Source organism: Hyla sarda, chromosome 6, assembly GCF_029499605.1.
Source record: "Hyla sarda isolate aHylSar1 chromosome 6, aHylSar1.hap1, whole genome shotgun sequence".
Taxonomy (NCBI): Eukaryota; Metazoa; Chordata; class Amphibia; order Anura; family Hylidae; genus Hyla; species Hyla sarda.
The window spans coordinates 287,109,739-287,130,879 of record NC_079194.1 but is presented as its reverse complement, the minus strand read 5'-3'; the positions used below and the strand labels follow the sequence as shown (position 1 = coordinate 287,130,879).

Genomic DNA, 21,141 nt, shown 5'->3' with positions numbered 1-21,141 from the left:
TATGGTTCATGTTGAGAGATGATTGGGAAATATTTATGAATACTTCCCTCCATTCTTCCCCATCGATCTGACCTACTACTTGCTTCCATTTATCCCTACTCTTTGGAGGAAATTTTTCAACGGAAAATCTAACTAGGCCCTTATATAAGTTACCTAATACCTTTGTCGAGAGGACCGAAGCCCAAACATATAGTCAATTAACTCATGTCTATTTATTGCCCATCTAGGGTTGTTCTTCTCCTTCTCAAAAGCGCTTTTGATTTGTAAGTATGAAAAGTATTCGCTCTGACTAATACTAAATTCCCCATTAAATGTTTTCCACTCTTTTAACGTGCTTTCTATCACAAAATCTTTAACTCTAATAACCCCATTTCTTTCCCAGTTAACAAATTCCTTTAGTTTCACCATTTCTGGAAAATTTCCATTACCCCACATTAGTGTGTAGTGCATACTACCCTTAATCCCTAATAAGCGTCTCGTGAATCTCCATACTTTATTAAACATATTACAAGTGGGGATTTTCCCCCTGTGCATACATCTTCCCCCTTCAATTAACTCCAAAGGTGCTTTTTACTGCAAAATAGGATCACGTGTCTCAATTTAGCCTCTTTTGCAGCAGATTTTTGGAGTTTATAGATAGATAGTATAATGTCTCCGCTGTCTCGTGGACACAGCTTCACATCAAGTTTATACCGAATCTCAAGGAAAGACACGCTGGTTTGCTTAACTGATGTAATCTTTACTGAGATATAATGAAAGTGCGGTAAAACTGTAAAACAAACATATGAAAGACAGATATAAGCATGGCTATTCAAGTGCCTTACATTATGCATTGCTAATACATAGATATGGTCTAACATGTGCTCACTTACTACACACTGAAAACACATTATCTATCTACAAATGCCGAGCATCTCTCTACACAAGATAACTAACAATTCCTTACTCACAGGCTTTGGTATTTATCAGATTTGCAGGCTGTATTAGCTTTAAGAAGTCCTGTGGATCTGGTCACTGTGGTGGCTGGAGCTGGAATGAATGAGACATGCCGGAGCTAGTCCTATGCTTTAGAGAGAAGGCCCGCCTCTAGGCTTCAAGAAAATGGAGGGTCTTAAAGGAACAGACCCTGCTGAGTGCCAAGCATGTAAAATACATTGCGAAGGCAGCACACTCCCCACCTGGCATACTTTTTGTTATGCCACTAACCCTTGGACAGAAGTAAAACTACTTCAGAAATTGGCCTTGCATACACTTTGGGAATGCCCTGTCTAACAATCCTAACTTCAACCTTTCTAACTCTAGCATCACTACTAGGATCAGTCCCCACAATGAGTCCAATAGGCCACTCGTTCCTGTGGGCCTGAGAGTCTTTCAGTAGGACAAAGTCTCCAACTTGTAAATTGGGCTTGTCATCTTGCCATTTCTTGCGTGGCTGGAATATCACCAGGTATTCCTGTCTCCACCTCTTCCAGAAAATGTCCGCAAGACTTTGAACTTGTTTCCTTTGCTTGGTGTACAAGTCCTTGAGCGAATTGTGTTGAGAAATCTCTTCCGTTTTCAGAAGGCCTTGGATTTCTTCTTTAAAGACTTCCTGCTGGATGCATCTGATGATCGTGACCTTAAGTTTTCCGATTGCACGGGTCAGCGACTTCCAGCTGGAAAACCTTTCAAATCTATGAGCGCCCAGACTGTCTCTTGTAACTATAGTCCTACAAACTGTCACTTGAGGTCTTACCTCTTTGTCTTGATCTGGTTCTATGAGCTGAAAGGTCTCTACCTGAGTAGTTTCTTTGGTTTCTGGTTTACGAAGAAAGGATGGACCTACGAACCAGTTAGTTTGCTTGAGCGCAGCGGCTGGCACTAGTCTCGTCCCATGATCAGCTGGGTTCTTGTCTGTGCTGATGTGATGCCACTGTTCTGGACTTGTAGACTTTCTGATACGTGTCACTCTGTTGGCCACGTATGTATAAAATCTTCTTGAAGCATTGTGAATATATCCTAACACAATCTTGCTGTCTGTATAAAAGTTAATTGTATGGATCTCGATGTCCAGTTCTGTTGTAATCATGTCTGCCATCTCTACAGCTAAGACAGCAGCACAAAGTTCTAGACGTGGGACAGTGTGAGACGGTCTGGGAGCCAGCTTAGATTTTCCCATGAGGAACCCGACATGGCTTTGTCCCTCAGTGTCTATTACCCTAAGGTAGGCGACAGATGCGATAGCCATAGTGGAGGCGTCAGAGAATATGCATATTTCTCTTCTCTTTGTAGCAGACAAGGAAACAGATACGTATGGTCTAGGGATGTTGAGTTGTTCAAGCTCTAACAATGAGTCTTTCCACAACTTCCACTGCATTTCCTTCTCTTCAGGTAGAGGTATGTCCCAGTCACTTTGTTCTTGCTCAGTAGTGATCTGTCTCAAAAGAGCTTTACCTTGCATGATGATGGGTGCTACGAACCCCAGGGGGTCGTAAAGACTGTTGACTGTAGATAGGACACCTCTTTTTGTGAATGGCTTCTCTTCTCTGGAGACCCTGAAGGTGAAACTGTCAGTCTTCAGGTCCCAACTAATCCCAAGACTTCTTTGCAAGGGTGGTGATTCTGTTCCTAGATCCAAGTCTTTGAGGTCTTTAGCACGGTCTTCCATTGGAAATGCTTCCATGACTCTGTTGCTGTTGGAAGCTACCTTGTTCAGTCTTATGTTGGATTCTGCCAACATTTCTCTTGTACTTTTCAGGACGTTGATAGCTTCTTCGTTGCTGGAGAAAGAAGCAAGTCCATCATCTACGTAGAAGTTCTTCATGACGAACTGTGTGGCTTCTTGACCATGTCTTTCACCTTGCTGTGCTGCTCGTCTCAGGTTGTAGATAGCTACAGCTGGAGAAGGACTGTTTCCAAACACATGTACCTTCATCCTGTACTCTGTGATTTCTTTGTTAAAGTCGTTGTCTGCATACCACAGGAACCTTAAGTAGTCTCTGTGATCTTCACGAACAAGGAAACAGTAGAACATCTGTTGTACGTCTGCTGTCACTGCTACGAGTTCTTTTCTGAACCTGATGAGTACTCCAAGGAGTGTATTGTTCAGGTCCGGTCCGCTGAGAAGGACATAATTTAGTGAGAGGCCTTTGTGCTTCGCACTAGAGTCAAATACTACCCGTATCTGGCCTGGTTTCTGAGGATGGTACACCCCAAATATTGGTAAGTACCAGTGTTCTTGGTTCTCTTGTAGTGGTGGTGCCTTTTCAGCTTGATCGTTATCAAAGATCTTCTGCATGAAGGCTTGGAAGTGTTTCTTCATATTTGGCTTTCTTTGTAGCATGTGCTGCAACGAGGTGAAGCGTTTCTCTGCTTGTACCTTGTTGTCAGGAAGGCGATGGCGTGGTGACCGGAAGGGTAGAGGGGCTACCCAGCTGCCTGATTTGTCTCTGAAGACTTCCCTGTCCATAATCTCAAGGAAGAGAGTATCTTCCACCGAGGGTGCTAGCTTGTCGTCATCTCGTGTTCTTTCAAACACCTTACAGCCCAGTTCATCTGTATCTCCAGTTGAGGCTAAGTCTTCCATGCACCTCTGGATACTCCGATGATGTGTTGGGTTTACAAGTCTCTCTTTAATGTGTAGACTGTTGGTACATGGGCAAAGACAAGATGTACGACCATTCTGTAACAGATGTGTTCTGTAGACATTTACCTTTTCTGGTTTGTGGAGTCCGTCTAGACATACTTCTCCAACGATGACCCATCCGAGATCAAGGCGTTGTGCAAATGGTGCATTGTGTGGCCCATTGTACTGTTCTCTGACTTTGTGCAGTCCGAGGATATCTCTCCCAAGTAGAAGGATGATTGCAGCATCTGGATCTAGTGCTGGTATCTGGTCTGCTATTCGCACCAGATGGGGGTGATGACGAGCAACTTCAGGTGTGGGGATCTCTGACCTGTCGTCTGGTATCTCATCACATTCTATGAGGGTAGGAAGAGTCACCTTTGTCTTTCCATCTAATGACTCAATGATGTAGTTGTTTGCTCTTCTCCCTGTTGTCTCTACAACTCCAGAACAAGTCTTCAGGGTGTATGGAGTTGGACTTCCTTTGTCACCGAAGAGGTCAAAGAACTCTGTTTTTGCCAGAGATCTGTTACTCTGTTCATCCAAGACTGTGTACATCTTGATTGCTTTTTCTCTGAAGCCTGCAGGATACACCTTGACTAAGCATATCTTGGAACATGATCTGGGGCGGCCCTGCTCTGTACAGATCTCAGTACACTTTGAGGTTACTGCTGGCGTTGTACTCTCGCCTTGCTCCCCACCATGATCTTCTTGAGTTGCTGGAACTTCTTGTTTCCATGGTGATGGTCCTGGGTGCAGTGCTGACAGGTGTTTGTCACTGTTGCACTCTGTGCATTTTATTGTTTTTGTACAGTCTTTTGCAAGATGCTGAATTGAAGCGCAACATCTGAAACAAATGTGATTGTCTTTAAGGTAAGCTTTGCGCTCTTCTAACGTCTTACTTCTGAAACTGCGACATTTTCTTAGTGGATGAGGCTTGTTGTGGATGAGACATATTTTGTCTGGCTCCTCAACTTTCTTACTTGTGTTGTCTTCCTGATTGACTGCAGACTCAGGCGAGACTTCTGTCTTCCGTACAGAAACTGTTGCTCTGCGTTCTTTGTAAGGCGTTGGATGTTTTTGCTCTACCTTTGGGGAGCTTGCAGTTCTCTTGTTCAGGAAAGCAAAGCTTGGATCATTGCGTGTTTCAGCTTGGTCTACGATGAATTCAGCAAGGAAGGCAAATGGTGGAAATGCGACTCGATGTTCTTTCTTGTATCTTGATGCTTGAGTGACCCACCTTTCCTGCAAGTTGAAAGGAAGTTTCTCGATTATGGGATCAACTCCACGTGCTGTATCTAAGTATGAGAGACCTGGCAGATGTCCACTAGACTTAGCGGCTTCTATTTCTAAGAGTAGGTCCCCAAACCCTCTCAGCTTTTGATTGTCTTTGTTTGTCATTCTTGGATAGTTTTCTATCCTCTTCAGAAGAGCATCTTCAATCACTTCAGGTGACCCATAGCAGTGTTCTAGTCTCCTCCACACCATTGCAAGTCCTGCTGCTGCGTCATGAACATGTACTGATCTGATTCTTTGGGCTTGCTCAGTGGACTCTGGTCCTAGCCATTTGACGAGCAGATCAAGCTTTTCTCTGTCTGTCAGATCTAAGTCTTGGGTACCGCTTAGGAAAGATGACTTCCAGGCCCAGTAGTTTTCTGGACGGTCGTCGAATTTCATGAGACCAGCGCTCACTATCTCACGGCGCATCAGGAATCTTGCTACCTCTGTAGCTCTTGCTGCATCTGGTGAATACTTCCTGGGTGTAAACTCAGGGTATGGCTGCGGCTGGTAAGGCTGATCAGGTAATTGACTAAGTCTGCTTTGTTCTCCTCTATTGTAAGTCTTTCTGCTATAATCCAGACTTGTATTTGCTTGAGGAGGGAGTACATCAGCATCCGTTTGCACTCTTGTCAGGTTGGCAGATTGGTCTCTGAGCATGCGACCACTTGACTTCCTACCCTGAGGTTCTAATTCAGTCTTGCAGTGTTGCATAGTATCAAAGTTGCTTATTGATGGTCTTGGTGCATAATTGAACTGCTGGTCAGTGTACATGGTTGCTTGTGACTGTATGTACTCACGGGTACGTTGGCTTGCGCTGAGGGGTGACATCTGGGTTTCTATGTCAGCGAACTGAGCTTCGGCAGCCCTTGTGAGAACTTCTGCCTCGGCTAAGGCTGCTGCAGCGTTTTTCTGCTGTTGCAGTAAGTGTAAAGATGCTTGCACTTCAGCTTGTTCTTTCATCAATTCAGCTTCCTGCTTTGCATAGGACGCCATTGCACAAGCTGCCTCTGCTTTCGCTCTTGCCTTAGTTGCTATGGCGCTAGCGGATGACAGGTTGGTGGTGCTTGAGTGTCTAGAACTATGGCGTTTAAATCTTGATGCATCGGCGCTAACCGAAGTTAGATTTGTTTGACTGGACGCTCTAGACAATGTTGTGCACCTAGATCTACTTCTTGGCAAGGTGTCTTCCTCTTTATAGGAGCATTGAGGGTTAACTGTCAGAGTGCTGTTCTCTGGGTTCTGCATCTTGATTTAGCTGGCAGCGTAGATAATGATGATGACTGGACACAGCACAGCGGTGTTATAGCACGTGAGAGAATTAGTTTCACTTTCTAGTGCTTCGCGCCCTTACTCCGACACAGACTGCAGGGCACAGGATTTATGAGTCTTTTTTACTGCTGCGGACGATTCAAAGCTGATTAACTGCTTCTGATAACGTTTTAAAAGCCTTTTTACTATAATGTCTCCGCTGTCTCGTGGACACAGCTTCACATCAAGTTTATACCGAATCTCAAGGAAAGACACGCTGGTTTGCTTAACTGATGTAATCTTTACTGAGATATAATGAAAGTGCGGTAAAACTGTAAAACAAACATATGAAAGACAGATATAAGCATGGCTATTCAAGTGCCTTACATTATGCATTGCTAATACATAGATATGGTCTAACATGTGCTCACTTACTACACACTGAAAACACATTATCTATCTACAAATGCCGAGCATCTCTCTACACAAGATAACTAACAATTCCTTACTCACAGGCTTTGGTATTTATCAGATTTGCAGGCTGTATTAGCTTTAAGAAGTCCTGTGGATCTGGTCACTGTGGTGGCTGGAGCTGGAATGAATGAGACATGCCGGAGCTAGTCCTATGCTTTAGAGAGAAGGCCCGCCTCTAGGCTTCAAGAAAATGGAGGGTCTTAAAGGAACAGACCCTGCTGAGTGCCAAGCATGTAAAATACATTGCGAAGGCAGCACAGATAGATATGAGATAGATAGATATGATATAAATAGATGGTAGATAGATATGAGATAGATAGGAGATAGATAGATAGATAGATAGATAGATATGAGATAGATAGATAGATAGATAGATAGATAGATAGATATGAGATAGATAGATATGATATAAATAGATGATAGATAGATATGAGATAGATATGAGATAGATAGATAGATAGATATGAGATAGATAGATAGATAGATAGATATGAGATAGATAGATATGATATAAATAGATGATAGATAGATATGATATAGATAAATAGATAGATATGAGATAGATAGATAGATAGATAGATAGATATGAGATAGATATGATATAAATAGATGATAGATAGATATGATATAGATAAATAGATAGATATGAGATAGATAGATATGATATAAATAGATGATAGATAGATATGATATAGATAAATAGATAGATATGAGATAGATAGATAGATTAATATGAGATAGATAGATAAGAGATAGATAGATTAATATGAGACAGATAAGAGATAGATAGATTCTGGGTAGAAGATAAGCATCTTTGTGAGTGACATTGTTCAACTTCCTGTAGTCGACACAAAAGCGAATAGTCCCATCTTTCTTCCTGACCAATACTAGGGGCGCGGGCGCCTCCCAGGGACTCTTACTTTCTTGAATGACATCCGCCTCTTTCATGTCGGCCAGCATTTTCTGGACAGTCTGATACATGCCTGGCGCGACCTGACGGTGTCTTTCTTTAATAAATGGGCTGTTGCCGGTGAGAATTCTGTGCTGGATCATAGACGTGCGCCCAAAGTCTGTGGGGTGTTTACTGAAAGCCTTGTGCTACCTTCTAGCAATGTTGACGACTCCGTTGACTCCACCACCATCACCGACACTGGGACGGGGGGCAGAGATGGTGGTGGTATGGGCCTAGCAAACGCACCTAGTGGCTCTGGGACAGGTGCGCAAACTCCCTCTGACTCTGTCCCGGACTCTATGACTTGAATAGCCAGTCTCTTAAAAGGGGGGAAGGACAGACTGGGGTTTTCTACTGCGAACATTCTCAGCTGGGCTTTGTCCCACTTATTATGAGCCCCATGGATAAATCTGTCCATGAACACCTTGTTGCCCTGCTCGGGAGTTATGCCATCTAGTTTTTGAACAGTCTCTAGGGCATTCTGTAGGGCTAAGGCCAGGGCTCAAGTCCTGCAGGAACTCATGAGAACGGAGTTCCTGCACTTTTTCCACAGCAGGAACGCAGTTCCCATTAGGGGATAAGGGGATAGGGGATAAGATGTCAGATCAGGGGGGTCCTGCTGCTGGGGACCCCGGCGATCTCGGCTGCGGCACTCCAGACATCCGGTGCACGGAGTGAACGTCGCTCCGTGCCGGATGACTGGTGATGCGGGGCAGAGGCTCGTGACATCACAGTAATGCCCCCTCAATGCAAGTCTATGGGAGGGTGCGTGACGGCCATCACACCCCCTCCCATAGACTTGCATTGAAGGGCTGTGAGCGTGACGTCACGAGCCACCGGTGCTGCACCCAACGCTCTAAACGAACGCCGGGTGCAGCTGGAAGAATGCGGGGGTCCCCAGTGGCAGATGTCTAGTACCCCTTTAAGTGGAAATCCTGGGTGAGTTCCCACACTTTTTTTTCCCAGGACTTGACCCCTGGCTAAGGCAAATGCTCTCAAGGTCTCACCTGGCTTTTGTTGCCTTTCATACAGCCGGAGACGTACCTCTGATGGCGAATGTGACTCAAATACCTGGTAAAGCCCTTCAAAGATCTGCTCTACAGTCGCCTTCTCGGAGGCTGGCCAGGTGCTGACTTTAGTGCAGGCCACGGTGACTACAGATGGACTTGACAGAGATGGTGACTGACAATAAGATGACGACTTACTGACTGACTTGTGGATGCAGGACTTTAGGCTTGAGGCCTCCAATACACAGACACTGGAACAACTTGACTGCACTGGACCTCAGCAGGAAAGAGAGAGATGGCAGCCCCTCCCCTGGTTATATAGGGGGGCTGTGCAAGGAGCCCATAGGTCACTTGTGGGATCATCTGGTCACTGGAGCCTCCTGGGTAACAATCATGTGGTACAAACATTAAAGAAACAGTACACATTTATAATACAAACATATATGCATTATGCAGATACTATAAGGGGGACCCTGGGGACATGCATCATCATCCCATACTGGGACATCACAAATGCTAGACCTCATGTGGCTGTAGTGTGTCAGCAGTTCCTGTAAGAGGAAGGCATTGATGCTATGGACTGGCCCGTCCGTTCCCCAGACCTGAATCAGATTGAGCATATCTGGGACGTCTCGCTCCATCCACCACAGACTGTCCAGGAGTTGGCGGATGCTTTAGTCCAGGTCTGGGAGGACATCCCTCAGGAGACCATCCTCCACCTCATCAGGATCATGCCCAGGTGTTGTAGGGAGGTCATACGGGCACGTGGAGGCCACACACACTACTGAGCCTCATTGTGACTTGTTTTAAGGACATTACATAAAGTTGGATCAGCCTGTAGTGGGGTTTTCCACTGTGATTTTGAGTGTGACTCCATATCCAGACCTCCATGGGTTGATACATTTGATTTCCATTGATAATTTTTGTGTGATTTTGTTGTTAGCGCATTCAACTATGTAAAGATAAAAGTATTTCATACGATTCGTTCATTCATTCAGATCTAGGATGTGTTATCTTAGGGTTACCTTTATTTTTTTGAGCAGTGTAGATAGATAGAGAGATATGAGATAGATAGATAGATAGATACGAGATAGATATGAGATAGATAGATAGATATGAGATAGATAGATAGATATGAGATAGATAGATCAGAGAAAGATATGAGATAGATAGATAGATAGATATGAGATAGATATGAGATAGATAGATAGATATGAGATAGATATGCGATAGATAGATATGAGATAGATAGATCGGAGAAAGATATGAGATAGATAGATATGACATAGATAGGAGATAGATAGATATGAGATAGATCGATATGACATAGATAGGAGATAGATAGATATGAGATAGATATGAGATAGATAGATAGCTAAATATGAGATAGATAGATATGAGATAGATAGATAGATAGATAGATAGATAGATATGAGATAGATAGATAGATAGATATGAGATAGATAGACAAATAGTATTAATCACAATTGACGTCTCACATGCTATTGAATAGTTGCATTGATTTTCTCTTACAATAAACTGATTTGTTCTATTCACCTGCTGGGGGAGTCTGGGCCCAGATCTGTTCCTCCTCCTGCACATGTAGGAAGATCAAAGTGGATTACATCAGGTGGAACAGATCCTGTTATGGGGGCCCTCATTACATACAGAATACAGTACAGTCACTTATCCTTTTAGTTCTGGAGCTGTGCAGGGAGGGACTCAGGGTGGGGGACAGATTACCGGGACCCCAGCAGGTGCACAGACCTCTGTGTGGATGTTTTCTTTTGCTGTGATATTATAATGCTTCTTAGTGCCCCACTAAATTAACATGCCCCCTAGTGCCCCCACATAGTAAAAATTCCCCTCAAAATAATTACCTCCAACTCAGTACTGTACCTCTTAGTGCCTGACCTCCCCCCCTCCATACCTCCACAGGGGAAGCAGAACTAGGGGCACGATGTAAGCAGATGTAGCAGAGGGGAACCTGTAGCGGAATAGCGCCTTGACAAGGGGTTTAGTAGTTCCAATGGACAGCATGTATTTTATAAGGGGGTCTGTTACTTTAAGAGAGAAGTGGTCAGTCGTGGCTGGAGATAATGGTAAAGGGGGAGATAATGGTAAATAGTATAGTTCAAGGGGTGGGGTTAGGAGGTTAGTTAACCCTTTGAAGACCAAGGGACGTATTTGACCCATGTTTTTAATTGCCTGTATCAGGCAATTAAAAACATGCAGCAAATACGTCCCTTGGTCTTCAAAGGGTTAAGGGTTGGTAAGGGGAAGAGTTATCATCGAGACAGGGGACAGCATGGTGGCTGGGCGTACAGTCCCGTTTTTTCTTCTGACCTGGAGGACGGTGAGGTGGTGGATCATGTGGAGCGGTCTTCCTCTGTAGCGTTGATGGCGGCTGATCGTCCTTCTGTGTTCCGTGGTGGTGTGGAGCGGGTCCGGTGTGGGGGGTGGCGGGTCGCGGGGCTGGGGCAGCTGGGGAGTTGGCCTCAGTGTCAGTGTCTAGTGGGGGTGTTGGCAGTGGGGTGGTCCCTGCTACAGTTCTTGCACCTGTGAGTGTTGCTGCAGTTGCGCCTGCGGGTGTGGCTGCCATCAAGGATGCAAGGTGTATGTTTGCTTTGAGGGGCCGCTCGGGGCTCATCTGAAGCAAAAAGTTAAGGTTAAGGAAAGATGAGTACGTAGAAATTTTTTTGTTACTTCTGCTGGAGAAATTAAATTTGGACCGCAAGAAGCCGGAGGAGAGTAAAAAGGAAGTTGTAGCAGTGAGCGTTCCGGTCCCCTCCTCTGGACCGGAGTGCTCGCTGTCCCTGCCCCAGTCTGCGGTGTCCCTGCCCGTCCCGGTCAGACACGCTGACCGGGAGCGCAGGGTCTCCTCCGTCCGGGATGCGGTTAGCGTGGCGGCCGGTCCCCGCACACGCGCCGCATCCCGTGTCTCCTTACCCGCGGCGGCTTTGTTATGCTATTTGGACGCTATCGGGGAGGCCTATCGCATGTATGGGGGAGGCTGAGGTATGACAAATAGTTTCATTAAAGGCAGTGCGTCCGTCCTTGCGGTGGGATCACAAGGACATAGGTTTATGTATGCGCCTTATGGCGGCTCCGAGGGGTGGGTCTCAGCCGTTTCAGGGGGCAGCCGGCGGTTGCTGTTGGTAGTTCAACGAGGGGTCCTGCAGGTTCTCCTCCAACTGTCGCTTTAAACATGAGTGTTCCAGCTGTGGTGGGGCACATAGCTACATGCAGTGTTTTAAAGGGGGTACAGGAAAGGTAGTGGAGGCTTTGCAGGCCAGGAGTGACTCCAGTGAGGGTAGCAGAGATGTGGCCGTTTTTAAGCCGGTACCCAAATAGGGCAGTGGCAGCGTTGCTGTTGGAGGGTTTTACTTTTGGTTTTCGGATCCCTAGTTCAGCGGTGGCTTCTGGTAGCAGGGGGCATAATCTGGTGTCGGCTTACGTGGCCTTGGAGGTGGTGTCGGCTAAGTTGGCGGCAGAGGTGGCGTTGGGCAGAATGGCGAGCCCCTTTGCTGATCCTCCAGTGGAAGGGTTGGTCGTTTCGCGCTTGACTTGGTACCTAAGAAGGAGCCGGGGAAGTTCCAGATGATCCATTACCTGTCACATCCGGCTGGGGCGTCAGTGAATGATGGGATTGCCGAAGGGGCGTGTTCGGTGTCTTATATATCTTTTGATGAAGCTGTCAAATGGGTTTGTGAGTTTGGGCACAGGGCCTTGTTGGCAAAAATGGATGTGCAATTGGCGTTTTGGTTGTTGTAGATGCATTCAGAGAGTTTTCGGTTGTTGGGGATTCGTTAGCAGCCAATGGGTTGCTCAATTTTGTGCGCCTATTTTGAGGCTTTCAGTTGTTTTCTGGAATGGGTGGTGCAGCAGGAGGCTGACTGGTCCTCGGAGCTTCCCTACCTCAATGACTTTTTGGGCCTGGCGGGGTCGAGGGTCTGTTAAGTACTGTTACATACCATGGAGCCGGTGGCTCGCCGCTTTGGTGTTCCGTTGGCCAGTGACAAGACCGAGGGTCCAGCGACGATAATTAAATTTTTGGGCATCGTTATAGACACTGAGCATATGGAGGGCCGCCTTCCAGAGGATAAGCTGGAGGATTTACGGGGATGTGTGGCCTGTTGCCGGAAGTGTCGTTGTGGTGCAGTCTTTGTTAGGTAAGTTGAATTTTGCTGGTAGGTTTTTGCCTATGGGGTGGATGTTTTGTAGGCGTTTGGCTATGGCGACAACCGGGGTCTTGGTGGCTCACCATTTTGTTTGTATGTCTACGGATGTGCGGGCAGATTTGGCGGTTTTGGAGTCTTTTTTGGCAGTGTACAATGGGGGTTCAGTCTGGATGGCCAAGGCAGTGGAGGATTCTGCCTTGTAACTGTTCATGGACACGGTGGGCTTGCGGGGCTTTGGGGCCTTTTTTGGCTGGCAGTAGTGTGCCGATTAGTGGCCTGAGTCTATGCGGCAGGAAGGCCTGTTGTTTAATCTGGTATTGTTGATACGGTTTCCAATTGTGTTGGCAACAGATATTTGGGATGATAGGTTGTGCGGTAGGCGTGTTCGTTTCCGTTGTGACAATATGGGTGTGGTTCATGCGATCAATAACCAGACTTCTAATTTGCCGGCGGTGCTGCGTTTTTTGCGCCGTTTGGAATTGCGGGATTTGGTTTTGCCTGCTCATTTTATTGCTGTACTTGTACCTGGAGTGCTGAACTCCATTGCTGATTCACTTTCTTCTTTTCAGTGGGACAGGGTTCGCGCACTGGCACCGGAGTGTGGTCTTGAGACAGCATCCAGTCATTAGGATAATTTACCATTAGCGCAGATTTTTGGGAAACACACTGCGCAAGTGTGTGGTTTTCCCGGTAGCTGCACAAAATGTATTTTGTTGCGCACATCACTCAGTGCACAACAGAGTGAAAAGCTCACATACATTCCTACGCCAGCTGGCCAAATAATTTTTGCGCAATTGATACATTTAGTGCAATAACCAGTGCATCTGCTAACCCTGCCCATTGGAAGCGCACAGTAAGAAAAATGACAAAGCCGGCGCAGACAACACAAAGAAAGTGCAAAATAAGATGTGATCAAGAGACACGTAGAATATAATAAATTTTGCGCAGCAAATGGGTAAACTACACACTTGCGCAGCAGGTTTCGCATTCCGCAAAAATCTGCCCAAATAATAAATTCCCCCCATTATGTTGTAGGTGGACCCCAGTTGATAATTCCCCCTCCCCATTATGTTGAGCTGGAACGGATAGAGAAAAATAGAGAAAGAGGATGACTTCATGAAGACACCCCCTGTAGTCAATTGATATAACTGCACTGTAATCACTTATATGGTCTGGATAGAGTTTATATCTACCACTATATGCCCACTGTATTAGGGGAAATATTGGTCTTTGTAAAGTGTTTTTTCAAGGAATACTCTGCCGGAAAACATCTTAGATACAGGATAGATGTCTAATTGCGGGGTTCCCGCAGCTGGGGAACCCCGTGATCTTCGCTGCGGCACCTCAGCCAACACCGCTCCATGCCGGATGACTGCCGACTAAAGCCGCCACACCCCCTCCAATAAACATGAATAGAAGGGCGGTGGCGTGACGTCACGAACACGGATGCTCCAAACGTCCGTGTTCTGGCCGCCGCCGCCGGCCCGGACATAGCGGGGGTCCCTAGCGGCAGGACCCCCATGATCAGACATCTTGTGTATCCCTTTTAAAGTGGGTTCACACTATGTTTTGATGATACGGTCACCCGATCCGGCTGGGGGGACTGAAAACCAGGCACTCCGGTATCACAGCCGGACCCAGCCTGTATCTCATAGATTTTCTGACCGGACCTAAAACCATGGTACACCGCGGTTTTAGGTGCGGTTACAAAACCGAATACGGGGCAAAAAATTTGCCAATCGGAATCAAATAGTAACTCAGGTCGGCTCATTTTTGCCCCGTATCTAGTTTTCTGACCGGACCTAAGACTGTGGTATACCGCGGTTTTAGGTCCGGTTACCAAACCGGATACAGGGCAAAAATTTGTCACTATCTGACTCCGGTCGGCTCATTCAAATGAATGAGATATGGGCCGGGTCCGGCTGGGGTACGGGAGCGCCCGGTTTTCACTCCCCCCAGTTGGATCCACTCGAAACGTTGTGTGAACCCAGCCTTAGGGTACGTTCACACAAGTGGATTTTTTTGCGGGTTTTCCGCTGCGTATTTGAAAGTGGGCGGGCTCTTCTCGGCTGTCCGCAACAGATTTTCCGCGGTGGAATTTACATTACATTCCGTAAATTCCGCCGTGGAAAATCTGCTGCGGATAGCCGAGAAGAGCCCGCCCCCTTTCAAATACGCAGCAGAAAACCCGCAAAAAAATTTGCACGTGTGAACGTACCCTTAGGGAGTTTTATTTTTGCAACAGCTGGGGGAGTCTGTTCTGTATCATTCAAGCACAACTTGTGGCTTTCCAGCTGCAGCAGAGCCTAAAATTGTCAGTGCATGCTGAGAGTTGTAGTCCTGCAGCAGATGGCCAGGTCACAAGTTGCTATTCACTACATGCACACACGCACTAACAAACAGTAAGAGGCAGGAAGTGATCTGTGAGCTGCTGGGAGGTGTCAGTACAGGAGGAGGAAGTGCTGGGGCTACTGCTGGCACACAGGGATACAATGTATCAGGAGGAATAGTCTGCAGACTCTCCTGAACTCTGCTGCACCATGGGCAGGAAGGTCACTCTGGCCACCTGCTCCCTGAACCAATGGGCTTTGGATTTTGAAGGGAATCTCCATAGAATCTTACAGAGTAAGTGACAGACAAAACACATGATAAACATCTCCTGCACAATGCTTCCCTATCCTTTTATAGTATATTGCAGTGTTTCCCAACCAGTGTGCCTCCAGCTGTTGCAAAACTACAACTCCCAGCATGCCCAGACAGCCAAAGGCTGTCCGGGCATGCTGGGAGTTATAGTTTTGCAACAGCTGGAGGCTGGGAGTTGTAGTTTTGCAACAGCTGGAGGCACACTGATTGGGAAACACCGGTTATTGCTTGCATGAAAAGAATACAGAACATATAAGAATTAATGGCAGCAAGCAGAGATCTTGGAAAAACAGGAGACTTAGGAGTCATCCATGGGACCTACATGCCCCCCTACTGGAAAACCCTCCTGCCCCCCCCAAAGAAAAACACATACAGTGGTCTCTCAAGTTACAATATTAATTGGTTCCAGGACGACCATTGTATGTTGAAACCATTGTATGTTGAGACCATAACTCCTATGGAAACCTGGTAATTGGTTCTGAAGCCACCAAAATGTCGTCCAAAAATAGGAAAAAGTGAGGATTAAAGAAAAATAAGTAGATAACTAATATAGATAAAGCAAATCCTTACATATAAAAGTAAGAAAGATCTGCTGGGAGCTGTAAATCACTGTCTAGTTCAGTGTTTCCCAAGCAGGGTGCCTCCAGCTGTTGCAAAACTACAACTCCCAGCATGCCCGGACAGCCAAAGGCTGTCCGGGCATGTTGGGAGTTGTAGTTTTGCAACAGCTGGAGGCAACCTCTTTGGGAAACACTGGTCTATGTAGAGGACTGAAGCTTCTTCAGGGTCCTGTACAGAACACGCAATGTCCTAAAAAAAAGGAAAATGGAGCCGCCCTCACCCTGTGTCCAAAGGAGCAGCTAACCCTGGCAGGTAAAGAGTACAGAACATGTAATACCTCACTGTACTGTAGGGGGCGCTACCAAACACCAGTCAGTGCATACACAGGGGGTTTTACCAGTGAAATATCCATTCTGATTGGTCGGTTCTTCCAGCCATTGACACATTTCGCAGATTCCAAAGCATTGTATGTTGAGTCTTGTTTCAAGTTACAATGGTCCAGAAAAGACCATTGTATGTTGAAACTATTGTATGTTGAGGCCATTGTTGAGGGATCACTGTACTGTACTGAAATTATAAGGAGACCCTGCCTCAAAGCTGATCGGTGGAGGTCTGACTGATAGGACCCTAACCGATCACAACAATGGAGGCAAATTGTCCCCTTCAGAGTGCAGAGCTCAGTGATGTACAGAAGCCCAATAATATATTCAAAGGGGTATTCTACTGTATTCCGTGACAATTTATCACGTTTTTCAAGATCTCTGCTTGCTGCCATTCCTTCTTATGCTGCAATATACCAGTGTTTCCCAACCACTACAGCTCCCAGCGTGCCCAGACAGCCAAAGGCGCATATATATATATATATATATATATGTGTGTGTCCCGTACTTTTTAAAGTAAATACAAGTAATCACCGATAACTAATTACCAATACTTTTCTTAATGTAACAGCAGAAGTGGCTCTAGACCCCTGTTAGGTAGAAGCCCCCAGTAGTTAGGAAGGGTATCCCCGTATTACGTAATACCTAAGGGGGATTCCCTACCTATCTTTCAAGGACTTCTACCTAATAGGGGGGATTCCCTACCTACCCGGGGCTTCAACCTAATTCCTACCGACCTATTGGGGCTTTAAAGGGGGTACTCCACTGGAAAACATTTTTTTTTAAATCAACTGGTGCCAGAAAGTTAAACAGATTTGTAAATAATTTCTATTTAAAAATCTTAATTCTTCCAGTACTTATCAGCAGCTGTATGATCCGCGGGAAGTTCTTTCCTTCTTGAATTTCCATTCCATCTGACCACAGTGCTCTCTGCTGACACCTCTGTCCATTTTAGGAACTGTCCAGAGCAGATAGGTTTTCTATGGGGATTTGCTCTTGCTCTGGACAGTTCCTAAAGTGGACAGAGGCATCAGCAGAGAGCACTGTGGTCAGACAGAAAGGAAATTCAAAAAGAAAATAACTTCCTGTGGATCATACAGCAGCTGATAAGTACTGGAAGGATTAAGATTTTTAAATAGAAGTAATTTACAAATCTGTTTTACTTTCTGGCACCAGTTCATTTAAAAAAATGTTTTCCAGTGGAGTACCCTTTTAACTTAGTGGGGCAGGATTCTCTACCTACCTACTGGGGGCTTCTACATAATATGGAGGGATTCCCTACCTATCTCCAGGGGGCTTCTACCTAATATCTCCAGGGGGCTTCTACCTAATATCTCCTGGGGGCTTCTACCTAATAACTCCTGGGGGCTTCTACCTAATAAGGGGGAAAGGGTACCCTCTGCCTACCTACCTGCCTAATATGGGGAGTTCCCTACCAACTGGGGACTTTTAGCTTATACTAAGGAGGATTCCCTACCTCAGTGTTTCCCAACCAGGGTGCACCCAGATGTTGCAAAACTACAACTCCCAGCATGCCTGGACAGCCTTTGGCTGTCCAGGCATGATGGGAGTTGTAGTTTTGCCACACCTGGAGGCACCCCGGTTAGGAAACACTGCCCTACCTACTGGGGACTTTTAGCTAATAGTAGGGGGGGGGGGGGGGGGATTCCCTACCTAACTATTGGGGACATATGAGCATTGGTGAGAGCCTCATATTTGCCTAAGGCTAAAAGTGTCAGTACTCGTACTTGGTCTTAAAAAAATGGTATTGAGACATCCCATAAATAAATCCTATAAATATATATATATATATATATATATATATATATATATATATATATATATATATAAATATCCTTATATTTCTAAATTATTTTTCAGGTATTGAGATTGCAAAAGCAAAAGGTGCTCGGTATCGCCTGGGCCCAGAACTAGAGATTTGGTGAGTTTAGTCATGTACGTTGCTTTATCAGGGAGTTTTGTACTTTTCCCTTTTGTGTCAGCCCCTCCACCTAGATAAAGAACTCTGTTTGGTTGTAGGTCAAAGGTTAAGTGTTGGGCAGTATGTTTCCATAAAGGGTCAGGCTAAAGATGGCGACCTCTTGTCATTCCGATATGAATATAATAAATGGGGGTCCCTTGTTTAGCCCCTCTCTCCCCATAGACCAAGACTTGGCCTATTCAAATGAGTGTGTCAGGGATGGACTGAGGTGAGGCATTAAAATATGAGTGACCGCTGTCCATCCCTGACAAGTGTAATACCACATTATGCCTGTAGAGGTTGCTATGGGGGGAAGACGTTATAGGTAGTGATGAGCGGCATAGGCCATATTCGAATTTGCGATATTTCACAAATATATGGATGAATATTTGTCCTATATACGCAAATTTCGCGTATTCGTTAACTTTTTTTTCCATGAGACATTCCATAGTTTCCATCAACTAACTACTTTCCTATTGGTTGCTAGGGATGTTGCTAACCTCTGACAAGTGTATTTGCCTCCTACTCATTGGCCCACAAACTAAAAGTAGGTAGGGATCAGTGTTCTCTGGAAGTGCCGATATTCGCGATAAAAATTTGCTATTCGAATATTTGCGCTCAACACTAGTTGTAAGGGAGATTTATCAAAACTTGTGTAGAGGAAGAAGGGTGCAGTTGCCCATAGCAACCAATCAGATGGCTTCTTTCATTTTGAAAAAAGGCCTGTGAAAAATGAAAGAAGCAATCTGGTTGCTATGGGCAACTGCAACGCTCCAAACACTATGGGGGAGATTTATCAAAACCTGTCCAGAGGAAAAGTTGCTGAGTTGCCCATAGCAACCAATCAGATTGCTTCTTTCATATTTCACAGGCCTTTTCAAAAATTAAAGAAGCCATCTGATTGGTTGCTATGAGCAACTCAGCAAATTTTTTCTCTGGACAGGTTTTGATAAATCACCCCCCAAAGACTTCCAGGGGTGTAGTTATAGAGGTAGCAGGGGGCCCCAAAGCACATCTGTCCCATAAGAGACCAGTATTATATTTGGCATATGGGGCCCTGTTGCAGATTTTGCATTGGGGCCCAAAAGCTACAAGCTACGCCTTTACAGACTTCCATAGATATGGGTGTGGTGTCCCGGTACCGTATTGCATACTGTGCCTAGTGTGGTGGTCCCCAAAGTCAGAGTAACTACGCTCAGGTAGGCTCCCCCAGGTGGGACAGCCCCATGTCGCCTCTTTTCTACTTTAATTCTATAGTGTTGATATATGTGTATATTTAATAATGTGTGTATTTAAGATAATGTATAGAGTACTTACCTTGTTAGCGTTGCAGGACCTTCGGTCATGTGACCATGTTAAAATCCTGTATGGTATGTTAGAGGACCTTTGGAGGTCCTTGGGTCACATGTTATCCATAACCCTTGGTGATTGACACAAGTATTGGACCAATTAACTCTAGTCCAGCAACTGCCCATATAAGGGAGCTGTAGCTAATTATCGCTCTCTTGGGTTGCTGCTCTCGTGGATGCCGGACGGATCTGCGCAACTTGCAAAGACACGCTAGGCCGGAAAACCTACCGGCCTCAGCTGAACTAAACCGTGAGTTCTAAACTACCCCCGCTAAAGCTAGCATGACTACTGGACCGCAACTAAATCCAGTGGAACAGCGCATAATACCTTAAAGACTCTAAATTGCTAAAGTCCCAACCTTTGTCAATCTCCAAAGGAAGCTTGCATGTATAGCAACTGTTCCGGTTATGAAGCTTGCATAAAATCTTCAGTAAAAGTTACAACTGTTTCAGCAAACTTTCCAGTTGTGGACATTCAATTATTCTCTACCTCCCTATCGCTCTTGGATTGGGAAGGGTGGCGGTAGGACAAGCATTTCAGAGGAGCCCTCACCCTGGCGTCACGAATAGCAAGGATTAACCAGGCACCCTTTAGTCACCGCACAGCTACACCCCATATACCCTACTCCCTCAGGCTATCACATGTGTAAACAAGGCCACAGACAGTAGGTGTTATCATAGGTACATAGGTATAAATGAGCTTCTTTGTACTGTAAAAAAAAATATGAAATTAATAAAAAAAATAATGGTGCTTATGGGTAACGCATTTATTAAAAAAATTTTCTTCACACACAGTGGGTATGGCTGCTCGGATCATTTCTTTGAGCCCGATACCATATTGCATTCATTTCAAGTCCTGGCTGAACTTCTGGAGTCTCATATAACCAGGGACATCATCTGCGATGTAGGGATGTGAGTATGGAGATTGTTATACCCGTACCTACCTGAACCTCCCCATCTGGGAAGATCAGGGGGGCTTTCATCAACATAGCTCAGAAGTAGAGATGAGCGAACTTACAGTAAATTTGATTCGTCACGAACTTCTCGGCTCGGCAGTTGATGACTTATCCTACGTAAATTAGTTCAGCCTTCAGGTGCTCCGGTGGGCTGGAAAAGGTGGATACAGTCCTAGGAAAGAGTCTCCTAGGACTGTATGTATCCACCTTTTCCAGCCCACGGGAGCACCTGAAAGCTAAACTGATTTATGCAGGAAAAGTCATCAACTGCCGAGCCGAGAAGTTCGTGACGAATCGAATTTACTGTAAGTTCGCCCATCTCTACTCAAAAGTATGGAGATCCCTCATGCGAGCTTATAATCTAATGGGAATGTGGAATAGAAAGAAGAGGGCATTAGATAAAATTCAGGACGGGTGATAGAAGCCATTTTAGGTCATCAAGGCACAATGGTAGAGATAGCGATGGTAACGATATATAAGCTAATACAGTTACAGTGTAGGACAGCTTGTTGTAAAACTACAAC

General features: G+C 45.5%; 3 protein-coding genes across 9 annotated transcripts in view; 1 reads left to right on the top strand and 2 right to left on the bottom strand.

Moving 5' to 3' along the window:
• NADSYN1 (NAD synthetase 1) overlaps positions 1 to 21,141 on the top strand; it is a 55,575-nt gene that overhangs the window by 15,633 nt on the left and 18,801 nt on the right. Inside the window, exons 1-3 of one of the 4 annotated variants that reach the window (XM_056527592.1) lie at positions 15,207 to 15,372; positions 18,213 to 18,273; positions 20,457 to 20,573. In XM_056527592.1, coding sequence (XP_056383567.1) covers positions 15,288 to 15,372; positions 18,213 to 18,273; positions 20,457 to 20,573 — 263 coding nt within the window. In that variant the 5' untranslated portion in view covers positions 15,207 to 15,287. Of the gene's footprint in view, positions 1 to 15,206; positions 15,373 to 18,212; positions 18,274 to 18,407; positions 18,542 to 18,719; positions 18,864 to 20,456; positions 20,574 to 21,141 lie in introns of those variants that run through there. The other 3 variants (XM_056527595.1, XM_056527593.1, XM_056527594.1) reach the window with 3 other exon arrangements.
• LOC130277191 (embryonic protein UVS.2-like) overlaps positions 1 to 21,141 on the bottom strand; it is a 68,871-nt gene that overhangs the window by 29,448 nt on the left and 18,282 nt on the right. The window contains exon 1 of one of the 3 annotated variants that reach the window (XM_056527599.1): positions 19,630 to 19,744. The exons of the other annotated variants lie outside the window; for them this stretch is intronic. The gene's annotated coding sequence lies outside the window, so the exon portion shown is untranslated. Of the gene's footprint in view, positions 1 to 19,629; positions 19,745 to 21,141 lie in introns of those variants that run through there. 3 annotated transcript variants of the gene reach the window in all.
• On the bottom strand, positions 655 to 6,857 carry LOC130277189 (uncharacterized). 2 transcript variants are annotated; one of them, XR_008845391.1, is made up of 2 exons: positions 951 to 6,857; positions 655 to 769 (listed from the first exon to the last, which is right to left on the bottom strand). XR_008845391.1 is itself a non-coding variant. In XM_056527591.1 (2 exons), the coding sequence occupies exon 2, from the start codon at positions 6,128 to 6,130 to the stop codon at positions 1,202 to 1,204; it is 4,929 nt and encodes a 1,642-aa protein (XP_056383566.1). In that variant the 5' UTR covers positions 6,131 to 6,465; positions 6,647 to 6,857; the 3' UTR covers positions 698 to 1,201. The 2 variants fall into 2 exon arrangements, 1 of the variants encoding a protein (XP_056383566.1); XM_056527591.1 differs by having other exon boundaries at positions 698 to 6,465; positions 6,647 to 6,857.

Bases quoted from the DNA above. Each gene is read 5' to 3' on its own strand.
- LOC130277189 (XM_056527591.1), bottom strand. From the start codon at position 6,130: ATGCAGAACCCAGAGAACAGCACTCTGACAGTTAACCCTCAATGCTCC.